Source organism: Halichoeres trimaculatus, unplaced genomic scaffold, assembly GCF_033239565.1.
Source record: "Halichoeres trimaculatus isolate MK-OKI-2021-1 unplaced genomic scaffold, fHalTri1.1 fHalTri1_scaffold_4, whole genome shotgun sequence".
In the NCBI taxonomy this organism is placed as follows: Eukaryota; Metazoa; Chordata; class Actinopteri; order Labriformes; family Labridae; genus Halichoeres; species Halichoeres trimaculatus.
The window spans coordinates 5421216-5434706 of NW_027437182.1; the positions used below are offsets into that span (position 1 = coordinate 5421216).

At 39.3% G+C, this 13491-nt stretch overlaps 1 protein-coding gene across 1 annotated transcript in view; it reads left to right on the plus strand.

Moving 5' to 3' along the window:
* The window catches only part of LOC141789531 (ephrin type-B receptor 1-like), a 160094-nt gene extending 148408 nt beyond the window's left edge, over nucleotides 1-11686 (plus strand). Inside the window, exons 18-20 of the mRNA XM_074668981.1 lie at nucleotides 547-743; nucleotides 833-991; nucleotides 6215-11686. Of these exons, the coding sequence (XP_074525082.1) occupies nucleotides 547-743; nucleotides 833-991; nucleotides 6215-6326 (468 nt within the window). The 3' untranslated portion in view covers nucleotides 6327-11686. The remainder of the gene's footprint in view (nucleotides 1-546; nucleotides 744-832; nucleotides 992-6214) is intronic.
* Nucleotides 11687-13491: the final 1805 nt, after the last annotated feature.

The following is a 13491-nucleotide window of genomic DNA, read 5'->3' on the forward strand; positions in this document are numbered from 1 at the left end:
TTACAAACATGTCTTAGAGCACCGGGCTGCCAGCTGCACTAATTATAAATGGCCACTAAACTACTTACAAACTGACAGTGTTAGCTTGTTGTCACATTAGCCTACAGATACACAGAGCACCAGGCTAACATATGGCCAGCTGCTACAATGTTTGCTTGATGTCACATTTCAAACCGTAGCGCTACGTAACTGTACTGATAAATACCTTAAGTTGTCTTGAACAAAGAAAATTTATTTCAATCCGATCTCCATTTAATTCCTAAGCAAACTCACACTTTGCTAAAAGTAATTTACGACAGAGTGCAGCGACTCCGGGCCACAAGGAGGCGAGGGAGTGCAATAAAAACAGATCCTCCTCATTTCATCTTTGATATTTAAATATTGTCTCTATGATCGCTGTGTTTTGTTTTCTGCTGTAATGAAGCTACGAGATGTTTACCAGACATTTTTTAGCTTTCTCCAACTCAACACAGATTACCGTGTTTTATGCTTTACCCTTTTTCTCACATTTAACACTCCCTCTCTACCGCTCTTGTTGATTTCCAGGTGATCAACGCCATCGAGCAAGACTTCCGGCTGCCAGCTCCCATGGACTGCCCGGTGGTGCTGCACCAGCTGATGCTGGACTGCTGGCAGAAGGACAGAAACGCTCGGCCAAAGTTCCCCGATCTCGTCAGCATGTTGGACAAAATGATACGCAACCCTGCGTCTCTTAAAGCTGGCATCAACAACATCCCTACTGGGTGAGGAGATGCTCTGACTGACTCAAACACACGTCTTCATCCTTCCTTCTCTCCCTGTATCACTGCCTGATTCTCTCCTCCGTCTGCAGCCCTTCCCATCATCCTTTGTTAGACCGTGGAGCTCCAGACCTGAGCAGGGTGAGCTCTGTGGAGGACTGGCTGGCCGCCCTGAAGATGACCCAGTATCGAGACTCCTTCCTGGGTTCAGGCTTCACTTCTCTGCCCCTCGTCACGCAGATCACGGCTGAGTGAGTGCTCTCATTTAAAGAGACGGTACCCTGATTTAAACCTCATCCAGGGTTCCCGCGGATCCTTGAAAAGTCTTAAAAGACATTGAATTCATAGTTCTAAAAATAAGGCCTTAATTGGCATTAAAATGTCTTAAATCCAATTTTCAAAAGTCTTAAAAATTCAAACACATAAATAAGATTTATGTTAGATTGAATTAAAAAAATATTTAGCAAAATGTATACATTTTTAAAAAAGAATTCACTGATTGAAAACTAGGAATAAAGTTATAAAAACGGGCTTAAAATGATAAAAAATGGTCCAGAAGTAGGACAAATTGTATGAATAAAGGTCAAAAAAGGGATGAAAATGCAAAAACTGGGTAAAAATGGTATGAAAGTGGAAAAAGGATAATAAATAGGTGCAAAACAGGTATGAAATTGAAAAAGAAAAAAAAAAAAAAAAAAAAAAACGGGGAAAAATGTGCAGAAAAATCCAAAAGTAGCATAGGAAAATAGTCTTTGGCAGCAAAATTGGGAATTAAATTTGATATTAAATTTCAAAAAACATGTAAAAATTACAAAAATGTTTCTGACAGTGGACAAAAAATGATGAATGGGGGGCAAAATAGGCATAAAGCTGTAAAAATGGGGTTAAAAAGAAGGCAAAAAGTGATTTTTTTTTAAAATAAACATTGGATAAAAATGGCCTCTCACCCAGGTAAATCATGTGGTGTTTTTATTTTGTTGTTTTGTTTGTTTCAATTGTGGTTCGTTGTCGACTTGGTCTTAAATTTGATTTCAAACGGCCTCAAAAAAAGTCTTAAATAGTCTTAAATTTAACTTGGCTTGAGCTGTAGGAACTCTGTCATCTCCATCACTCAGGCAGATGTACAGTTAAAAAAAAGGGTTTTTTTCATTAGTTGAAGTCACTTTTAGGGAAATGCAGCTAATGTAAGACTGAGGAAAATCTACTCAAACTGCTGAAAGAAAGCGCTGTAACTTCCTCTTTGTTTTCGTCTGCTGAGCTCTCGCTGCCTACGTCTCACACTGCTCACCTGCCAAGTCTCAGGCTTGTTAGTTGGAAGACTGGCAGCACGGCTGGTTGGCTGGCTGCAGCTCCATGTGTGCGACTGTCTGTCTCTGAACAAGCTCTCAGTCTTACTCACATCCTTCCTCTTAGTATCGAGACATCAGATGCGTTGAGTTTGGTTACATAACGTTACATACATCCATTCAATAATCACCTTGAACCCTGACAGCTGTAAACATTTTCAGCCATAATGAGAATATAAATAAACCCTTTTTATTCTTTAAAGTTTACCTGTATCCCTAACACACTCTGGCTTCATGTCTGAATCAAAAACACACAGCACACCTGACGCTTCAGTGAATTATTGGAAGTGAGACTTTTCCAATCAGCTTTTCTCACCATCACCAAGAAGTTTTGGCTTATTTCACTGTTTAGTATTATGTCGTGTAATTTAGTTGATGTGTGATTCTCAATGGGTCGAACAGAAGTTTGATTTCCCAAAGGAAGAAATAAAACACAATATACCAACACAGAGTGCTGAAGGAGAGACTGGATATGGAATTAAAGCCATCCTTAAAGAACTCTACCTGGTCTTCAGGCTGAAGTGTTTAACACGGGGGTGGCCAACCTGGGGCTCGCGAGCTGCATGTGGCTCTTTGCCTTTCAGTGTGCGGCTCTTCGATCCATTCCTAAAAAATATATGTATAGATCTACATATTGTTATGAGTAGTGGTGTGCTGATCAGTGTTGGGATCGGTATTGATCAATACTTGGGTGATGAGATTGATACTTAAGTTTCAGTTTCTCTTCTTTGCATGTGCTCCTCTCAGTCGCTCATGTGCTCATAGCTATCTAGGTAGATAGATGGATATGTATTACTTTTCATTTCATGTCATTTTGTTTATGTGTGAGAGGAAGTGTGTTTGTAAGACTGTGTGTGTGATGTGGCTCTTTGTAGTAAAACGGTAATTTTTGTGGCTCTGGGTCTCTGACTGGTTGGCCACCCCTGGTTTAACACAAGCTCTTGGTTTTGGGAACAGCTATGGTTTTGTACATCATAGTAAACCTGCAAACTCTGGAAAAGGCAGCAGCTGCTCACACGTGATGCATCCTGGATCTTGATGGCATGGTCTCTGGTTTTTGGGTCATTAAAGCACAAACTGAGAGCTTTATTAGTTATTAGAGATTGGTTTACAGGAAATACTGAATTGAAATCCAATGATAGCCACAAAATAACCGGTCCATACTGTCGGACATTTTTGGCCATCTTCAGTTTGGATACCATGCAATTATTTACTTTTAGATATAAGGGAGGGCTGAAAAGTTCGTAGCCTGACAATGAAGGAGTTCTGCCATAGCGATAAAACTAGGCGTGCATTAAATTCAACTTTTTCTGACACAGCATGGTTTATTTTTCAACATGGCTGATGTTTCCTCGAGTTCTTGCGGTGGTACGATGTCCAGACCTTGGGTCAACTTCAAGATTCTCCCTACCCCTCTTGAATTCAGCTGCCCACTTTTCACAGTTAATAAAGCTGGAGCATCATCCCCTAATGTAGCCACCATGTTGGCGTGAACGTCCTTTGGGGTTAACCCCTTATTCTGCAGATATTTAATAACACCACAAAGCCAAATTTTATCCATATTCACAAAATGTCTCTGGTTCTACTTTTCAAAGTCCTCAAACACTACATCAGCGTCAGTTAATCTGAAAATAAACCACGCTGTAAGAGTCAGAAGATGTGGAATTTGCTGAGATTCCTCAGTCTTTTCACCTGCAGGTCAAACAGTGGTGACGTCAAGGCTTGGTTAGACCAAATTTTTTTTTAATTAAATGAGGGAAAAACAGAGATCATTTTATTTGGTAACTCCCTCATTGACTTGGGACCACTCCAATATTATTTGCGTCCCAAAGTCACCAGCATTGGCGTCACCATAGACAGCGATTTTAAACTCGATAAGCAGGTCAATGCGGTTTTAAAATCAAGTTTTTATCACCTTCGTCTTTTATCAAAGTCTCGTGGTGCCTAAGACGAGACTTAAAACCAGAGGGGACAGGGCCTTCTCTGTGGTCGGTCCCAAACTCTGGTACGCTTTGCCCCTCCACGTCCGAATGGCCCCCACAGTGGACTGTTTTAAGTCTTGTCTTAAGGCCCACTTTTATTCTCTGGCTTTTAACACCACGCGAGTTGTGTGGTCCTCTGTGTCTTTTAATTTATTCTATCTTATTTATTATTTTAATTCATGTTTTTATTTTTTATGTTTTATTTATTTTATGGTTTTTGCTTTTGTACAGCACTTTGGAGACGTTGGTCTGTTTTTAAAATGTGCTATTTAAATAAAGTGGATTTGGATTTTTGGATTTGAAACAGTTCACCCCCTCTGCCTTACCACTATTAGTAGCAGCTAACGCTAATGCTAATGTTGGTTTAATAAACTCCTCAAGGTTTTCAAACACAGTGATGATTTGATAAAAAGACTAAATGAGTCTTAAAAGACAAAACACACATTTCACAACATATAAAAGGAAAATTTTGTAGGTGCTTGCCCCCCTGACGAGCTCCCGGGCTCGCCATTGATGAGCCCGACATGTTCGCGTTTTAAGAGCTGGATCATTGCAGTCATACACCGTGCCATGTTAGTTCATTTTTGTCAATTAACACGCTGTGTGCTTTTAATCAGCGTGAAATTCTCCCAAACTCTGGAGTTTTTGGAAGAAAGGCTTTTCCAGCTCTGCCATTTTTCATGTTGTTTTTGATCAAAGTCTTTTTTATTTTATTTTGTGTGTTATTACAGAGAGAACAACATAAATAACAACAAACAAATAGGACAGTCGGGGGCCCCAAAAAAAAACAAAAAAACATGCCCCTGTCCTAATCCCCCCTCCCGCAATACAGGGTCATCAATATTTGGCCAGGCAATTTAAAAAAATAATAATAATAATTAAAGAAAGAAAAAATGAAATAAAATAGTAATAATATTGTTTTTATTAATAATAATAATAAAAATAATAATAATGATAAAACAAAATAAAAGTTAATAAATAAAGCAGTAAATATATTTTCCATGTTTATGTTTACACACAAATATACCTAACACACTCTTAAACACACATGTACACAAATGCATTCACACTTAAATAAAAAGATAAATAAATAATTAAATAAAATAAAAAGGGGTTACAAAGTCATATTGGTAGCTGCCATGTTTTCAACATATGATAGAAACGGTTGCCAAGTCACAAAGAATTTCTTTGTACAACCTCTAATCGTATATCTAATTTTTTCTAGATGGACAAGACACATGACCTCCTTTATCCACTGGCCATATACTGGAGGTGTGGGGTCTTTCCATTTTGATAAAATTAGCCTTCTGGCCAAAAAAGAACAAAAAGCCATCATGTTAGCTTGATAGCTACTACAAAAACCTTCGCTGGAAGGACTCCAAACATCGAAATAAGTGGAGAGGGCTCAATTGTTGTGCCACATATTTTAGAAAAGGCTCCAAAAATGGAACACCAGAAACTATGAATTTTAGGGCAAGTCCAGAACATATGAGACTGCTTACACCGATCACATGTTGGGTCAAGATCCATTATTCACATGTTTACTTGTTTCCCTCACCTGTTTCCCTGGCAGCTTCTCCTCTGCCACACTGATCTGTTTACATGTGACGCATACAGCCCCACAGCCCAGGTAATCTACACTCCAGTCCAGTAGGTGGCGGTAATGCACCTTCAGCTAGTTTCCAACTGCTTAACAATCTGACAAAAGAAACTAATACAGTTATGACGCAGCACAGTGCATCGATGATAGAAAAATGTTGTTGCAGCCTTGACTTTCATCCTTGCTCTTGATAAGTTCACAAAAAGATGAATTTTCCATGAATATTCAGAGTTAAATAACTGAAAGAGTCCTGATCAATTTCCACTTTTTCTCTGGAAACCATTCGTCAGATCTGGCCACTACTTTTTCTTTATTTAATCAAACCAGTGAAAAATACTCCTACACATCATCAGCATCTTTATCTCCTGCTAATTCAGAGCGCTGGCACCTTTTCTCTTCCAATTCCTGCTCCGATAACTCACTGGTGTTAAAAACCTACACTGCACCGTCTAATATTAACCGTGTTAATACTGTCTGACATTCTTCTAATGATGATGACAATGCAGCCTCATTTCTGCTCCTTTTCTGTGTCTTTTTTTGTCCCAGGGATCTGCAGAGGATTGGAGTGTCTCTGGCCGGACACCAGAAGAAAATCCTGACCAGCGTTCAGCTGATGAGGCACCACGCCGACGACCAGTCTCCCACTGAATCTGTTTGACCACTTACAAGCCCGTCTTCGACATGTGAGGATCGAAACCACTAAACATTTTTTGAAAACAGGTCCCCTCTCCTCCTCTTACACCATTTAGCTCTCCATGTGAACTCAAACTAAAAGCCTCCTCCGTCAGATTTGGTGCACGAGGGGGAAAAAAAGCAAACAATCTGTGATGGAAACAAAGAAAAGAGGAACTTGTGTCGTTTCTGGACTCGTTTTCTGTGGCTGTAAGTGGTACAATCAAATTACCTCTGCTTCCTCTCTCCCTGAAATCTGCCTGCGAGACTTCCAGCAATCAGACTCAGACCAAATGTTAGCAGCCTGAGTGTTTGATTCAAGCATGGTCTGGTTTTCTGTGAGAGGATTAATCAAACCAACACCACAGCGGAGAGGAAACAGACACTGGGCCAGAAGACTGAGAGGAGACGTCTTTTTAACCAGTTATCTCCTGCGTGTGTGTGTGTTTGTGTGTGTGTGTGTGAGAGTCTTTCAATGTGTCAGTGAAAATTGCTACCATTAGCATCCAGGCTGGAGCCAACGCTGAAATGGGACGTGTGTGAATTATCTTCATATTGAAGAGCTTGTACAAACCAAAATAAGGGAAGTTTTATTTCCTCTTTGCTCTTTTCTTTCACTTTTAGCCAACGGCATCAAACAGTTAGCTTTGACTGGAGTGTTCGTGATCTTTCTATGATTATCTTCCTCATCACTGGAACAAACTGGGAACTCAAAAGGAGTCAGAGTTTGTGCTTTCCATAGCCTCACCTGGTCTACGTAGGAGGATTCATTCAGATGACGCTCGTAATGGACGACGCGCCCTGCTAGGAGAGGAAACCACAGAGCAGAAAACCAAATCAGACACAGAAAATTAATCAATCATGTGTCTGTTCTCCGAGATAGGAAGCAAGGCGACGGAAAGTGCGGGAGAAAAGAGACAAACTGCCTGGGAGCCTGTGGGTGTTGAGTCATTACCAGCAGCACAGCCACACCTGTTGTGAGCGCGCAGCGGCCGACACAAACTCTCAGGAGACAGAGGAAGCCGCTCTCATCCAATGTTCCTGTGATTTGGCTGCAAACCGTTCAGCTGAGAGCCGCTCGTGCATCAACACAGCGCACGAAAACATCACAAACCCCCATGTTTATGCGGCGTCCACGCATGAAACAATTCTTGTTTTTGTGAAATCTGAATGTCTGCGGTCCAGATGGTTAATATCACTCTGCAGCAGCCAGACGAAGAGGGGGAAGGAAGGTCAGGGTGCTGGAGTGAAATCTGTTTCTGGAATCAGAAACCAGAAAAGACAAGCGCTGAAATGGCTGGTTTTTAGTTCAGGAAACAGAAACGTGGAACAATTTTTCTGCCCGTCACTCACAATCGAACATTAATAACAGAATGAAAACACTTTTAGAAAACAGCCCAATTTACTTTTCACATTATTAATTCAGGATGAAGAAGAGCTGTGACTCTACATTGACATACAAATAAATTTAATTGAAGAGAAGAGGAGACAGGCCATAGATTGGTACTCTGTTGATTTTTCTTTGCCGCTTGCACCAGTTTTCTCTTTCTTCATTTTGGAGTTTAAGTTTAAGACAAGCTTGTGCTTGAAATGATAAACCCACCCTACGAGTCCTTCTACCCAGAGTTTAGTAGCCACTACGTGACTCTCTAAAGCCAGAGATAGATTGGACAGATGGGCCGTGTCCATACATAGCCGAGTATCTGGGGAAACTGCACATTTTTAAACGTTTAGGCCTGTCATCCACATGAAACCACAGTTTTTCTTGTCAAAATCTTTTCATTAAGGTATGATCAGTCACTGATATTTAACAATTGACGGCACATAAAAAATAAGTGAGGCAAAGAGCTACAACAACAGACCGTGTTACCATATTGCTTCTTAGGTAATTAAAGAAAAACAAGGTGAACAAAACCATCAAAAAAAGACACAAAACAAAAATCCATTATAAAACAATCCCTGCCCTGTCACTGCCACTGATGATGTAAAATAATTCCCCCCAGTCCTATTAAACATCCTGAAAAGGTCCCCAAACTTCCGTAAACTGTGCAGTTAAAACTGCAGTTTTACGTCACTTAAAACAATGTTTTTCTGAAAACTCTGGCTTAAGTGAAAATTTGAGAAAAACACCAATTTAATGGTTTCCAGAGGGTTGGAAAAAAATAAATATAAATAAAAACATAAAATATTGATTTTTCAATTCTTAATATAAATAGTTTTGTTTAATAAAAATTCACATTTTAGGTGAGTTGGAAGAAAAAAACGTCTTTGCACCTCCACTGCAGTAGATGGCGCCGAAGAGCTACTCCACTGTATTTTGCCCATAAACTGGGTAATAAATATAATCTCAAAGTATATTCAAAATGTTTTATTCCTAAACTTGTTGATGTGGGTTTTGATGCTGTAAGCATCAATGTTTTCTTTCTATACTTGGGTCAGTTAGTTTAAATCATTTGAAGTTTAATTTTTTTACAGTGCTATAGACTGATAAAATACTAATCATACTCATGTTTTGCACAACATAAGATTTGTTATGAGTAACATTGTTTACACCTAGTGATATTTATCAATTTCACCAACTGACCACGTCTTTAAACTAATAATTTTTCCACCCCATCAGTTTAAAGTCCCAGTCGTTTAAGTGACAAACTTAAAATCACTTTGTGTTTTCAAGCTAAGTGTTCGTTTGAAACACTGCATCTGATTTTCATTATTTCAAACACAATAAAATAGAGAAGTTGTTTTCAATCAAATAGTTAACTGTGTCACAATTTTTTCACAATATATCGCAATATTGTGATATTATCGTATTCTGACCCAAGTATCGTGAGGCCGTTGCCGATACTCACCCCTAACAGTTTCATGCACACAGATGGAAACAGGTTTTTTTTGAGTCACAATTCTTGGCCAATTTGCCCGGTTATGTTGGGACGATATTTGTTTTTGAAAATACTCAGCTACATGCGGACAGGCCTAAGTGGGACTCCTCCTGACTGGGGTTTTGTTAAGTTGGGGCCAACAACACCTCAGAGCAGCTCTACAGTGACAGTCTATAGTCTTGATGCAATGCACGTTAAGTCCACTTCTTACTGTATCCATAGCAACAGCAGCAGTCACAAAAACAACAGCTGCATTGTTCCTTTGGATGGGGATATCCTGATAGGCGTATACATGATCAAATTTTCAGGTTAGAAAAGGAGCAACCAAGGGGTGATTTTCAGGTTTTTAAAAGCAGGAATATGAGCATATTCTGGTTTTTAAAAGGGTTATTGTTGTTTATGTATCGGCAATAACCGTATCCGGGTTATTGCTAGTATTCTGCATACGAAAGGTTTACTGACTGCAAGTAGCCACGTAGCCAGTGATACTACCCACCTTAAAGAAAATTAGTCTCCTCACGTTAAATATTTCATGTATTATTATAGTTATATTATCACACATCGTACTGTTTCACAGTGTTAAAATTTTAACACTGAAACACAATGAAAACAAACTGCAGCTCATCAGATCAGTCTCCTCTTTTCCTCCTCCACATGTTTTTTTCTTTCTTTTGAAGCAACATTGACTTGAATTATTTATGAATGAACATGAGGAGCTTTCATGTCAGAGGGGTGAAAAGAAAAAACAAAACAGAATTGAATTAAGGATCGTTGTAATCGCTCTCATTTCCTCTGATAAGTCAAAGTCTTAAAAGTTTGACATGCTGGGTTAAATTTGTTTGAAATCCAGTAAAATGTTTTGCAATCTGAGGGAAAATGAAAACCTCGCCATTATTTGTTTATTTATTTATTATTCAGTCCAGTCACCACACTGCAAAAAGCTGAAATATTATCAAGTGTTTTTGTCTTATTTTCGGTAAAAAAAAATGTTTTTTTAGACTTAATCTGAGGCACATTCTCCTGACTAGTCCAGAAAAATGTCTTGTTTTAAAATTTTTAAGGAGAAATATGACATCTAAATTGCTTGTAACAAGTAAAAAATCTATCTTTTTATTTATGTATTTTTACATTTTATGTTACAACAAGGCAGAACAAAGCCAAGACACAAGAATTAATATTAAAAGAGAGAGTTAAACGGTACAAAAAATACAATAAGACACCAAAAAATAAAATGATTTAAAAGGAAGAAAAAAAGAAAAAAAAGGGGGTTAAGGTTAATACAATAAAAAATCAACCAAACACCACTACCAAAATTTTGACTTTAATCAGAATTCTGATGTTAATCTTAAAATTCTAACTTTGTAATAAAAGAAAAAAATTGGTCAGTGGTCTTAATCTTCTTCCCCAGAATTTTGACTTTAATCTCACAATTCTTACTTTTTTCTCAGAAAAATAGTAAGACAAAAAAATGGACATTTTTTGTACTTTTTTTTTCAGTGACTTTAATTCTCTACTGTAGGATATGGATCACGGCTCACAGGTTTTTGCCAGAAAAAAAACAACAGATTGACTTTTGCATGTTTTGAGGAAGAACGAGTACAAGCTACTGTATTCCCTCCAGGTCTCTATACATTAAACTTTTTTTTTTTTTTTAATTGCAGCCCTCTGTGATTTGAAAATTCCATTGTGTCATATTATCATAGCAATGTCAGTTTCAATTTGATTAATTGTTCAGCCCTACAGTCCAGTGAGGTCCCCTGACCTTGACAGTCAAGTCATGTATGTCCCAACAAAAGTGATGATCTGTCTGGATTCCAAACAATGTGCATGATTGTCCCTATACAAGTTTTACATTGATGACATGTAGGGGGTGAATTAGAAAACTTCTTACTTAGTGTGGTAAGGTACATCCTGTGCATAAACTTAAAATTCTGTTCAGAGGTCTGAATTGCTTGCAACAAGTAAAAAAATCTATCTTTTTATTTATGTAAAAGATAGTTAAACAGGACAAAAAATGCATTAAGATAGTCAAAAACTTATAATTTTGTTCAGTTATTTTGTAACAAAATGGTGAAACAAAGACATTCTGGCACATGGCTTCCCATTGATCTACAGTTAGATCACATCTTAAATCTTTTTGCCAGATATACTTGTCTATACTACTCCATTTGTTAGCAGGGACTTTCCAATCAATGGTGGCAGGTCTGGGGGGCCGTTTACGCGACAACGGTTTAAGCGTGAAACGCAAAAGTTTTGTTGCGCTTAAGCCTCGTGCTTACACGGAAACAGCATTTCAGCCGACCTAAAACACAAACTTTTGAAAACAGCGTGCAGAGCAGGATTTTTCCAAAATGCTGCCAACAATGTTGCCGTGTAAACAGTTAGCCGGCGTTATTACGATCATCGCGAACTATCGTGTTGTGCTTGTGCTGCTCAATCTGCTGAATCTGCTGACTGACTTTCAACGATCTGTTTTCAAATGTGCATCTGTTGCTCCACTTCTGCTCTTAGTATCCGCCAATACACCAGATGATCTGCCCAACTCTACTTCAGAGGAGATCTACCAAAAGCTGCTTCTTGACAAGACAGTTATAGCGCCATCTACAGGCCTGGCATGCGTACTACAGCGTTATCCGTGTAAACATAGATTTTTTTTCACTGCGTTTTAGCGTTTTAGGATGAAACGTCGTACAAACGGGGCCTGAGTTTAGGGATTTCTACTTGCTACAAGCAATTCAGAGCTCATTTTTGTCTTTAAATAACTTAAAATAAGACATTTTTCTGCACTGGTCAGGGGAATGTGGCTCATATTCAGTCTGAAAAGACATTTTCTACTGAAAATAAGACGAAAACACCTGATAAAATTTCAGTTTTTAGCAGAGCAGTAGTTGGTGGGTCTCATATTAGCTTGTCAGTGGAGTTTGTGCAGGTTTCTTGGTCTTAAGTGCCCATGAAGAGTTTAGATGGTAGATCTTCAGCCATTTCTGCGTTTCTCATTTTCTGGTTCCTGATCTGAATCCGAATGATTCTCCAGAACCTGAACCAGGACAGCTGGTCGGAGAGCTAAAGGCCGCGTCACAGTTGTCAGAGTTTGTTTTGACAGGGTTACATCCCTGGACTGACAGCTCTGACGAACACTGCTGCGTCAGGTTGAAATGGCGTTAAGCCTATCCACGATGTCATCTCTGCACAGCAACCTTTTCAACGCCCGGCCTTCCTGCAGATTAAATTTGAATGGACAAAAACATGTCGGAGCAAAGATTGGACAGAGAGATAGGAGGGTAATTAAATGTTAAAGGAGTCAGGGAGGGGAGTGTTGGTGTGTTTCTCCTGTTTGGATGTGACTCAATCCTCTCCTCAGAGTATGATATCAACAGGCCTGATCGGCTGCTGGAGGAGCGCTGGGAGATCGTCTTTTATCTGAGCTCTGAGCCGATTACCAGCCGTGAAACAACAGCAGCCCAAAAAGAAAAAACACCCTGGTCATGCGTGTGTGCCCACAGCCCGAGGATTACCGGTGTGTAGCCCTGATTGGATATCGAGATTTGAGTTGTCATCCCGCTGCTCACGCTGACAGAAATGACTTATTTGTTTGCTTTTTGTTTTACTGCTGCATGACTCGACAGAACTCTGTGTTTGTGTTCGTCTCACACCGCCGCTCCCCACCGCTGGGACAGCCCCAGCTCGTTTATTTATGATTTTTGTGACATTGAGAGTTTCACGAGCATTTCAAACCTTCCACTTTTTCACCTTAAACTTTTTGCTCAGGCGGCGAGACGAGAGCTGCGTTTGTTGCCCAGCAACGATAGCTTATTGAACATTTTATCAGCGAGCATTGAGATCAACTGGGAGCGTGTCAGAGGAATAATTTGTTGTAAATAAAAGCCTCTGGAAAAACAGTTTTGGAGAGGACGACTGTGCCTAAAAGCTTGTATCGAACGGCGGCCTGAATAATGTGAAGCAGAAATGAAAGCGATGAACAGAGTCAGGCGTCTTCACGTGATGAAACATCTTCAGCTCGCTGTGTGTGTGTGTAACAGGGTGAGCTTTCACAAAGAAGAAATGATCCAGTTTCTTTAACTTTAAGCACAATTAAACACTGCAGAGAGGATTTCTCAGGAAAGCAGCAGAAGTTTTGTCCACGTTGCTGCAGAAAAAAAAAAAAAGAAGGAGCATCTTTCGGTTGAAACCATGACGTGTATAAAAAGCTTAATCCAAGCTGAAGTGCTCTAAGAGTTCAAGGAGAAAACCGGTTTTTGATGTTGGTTTTCT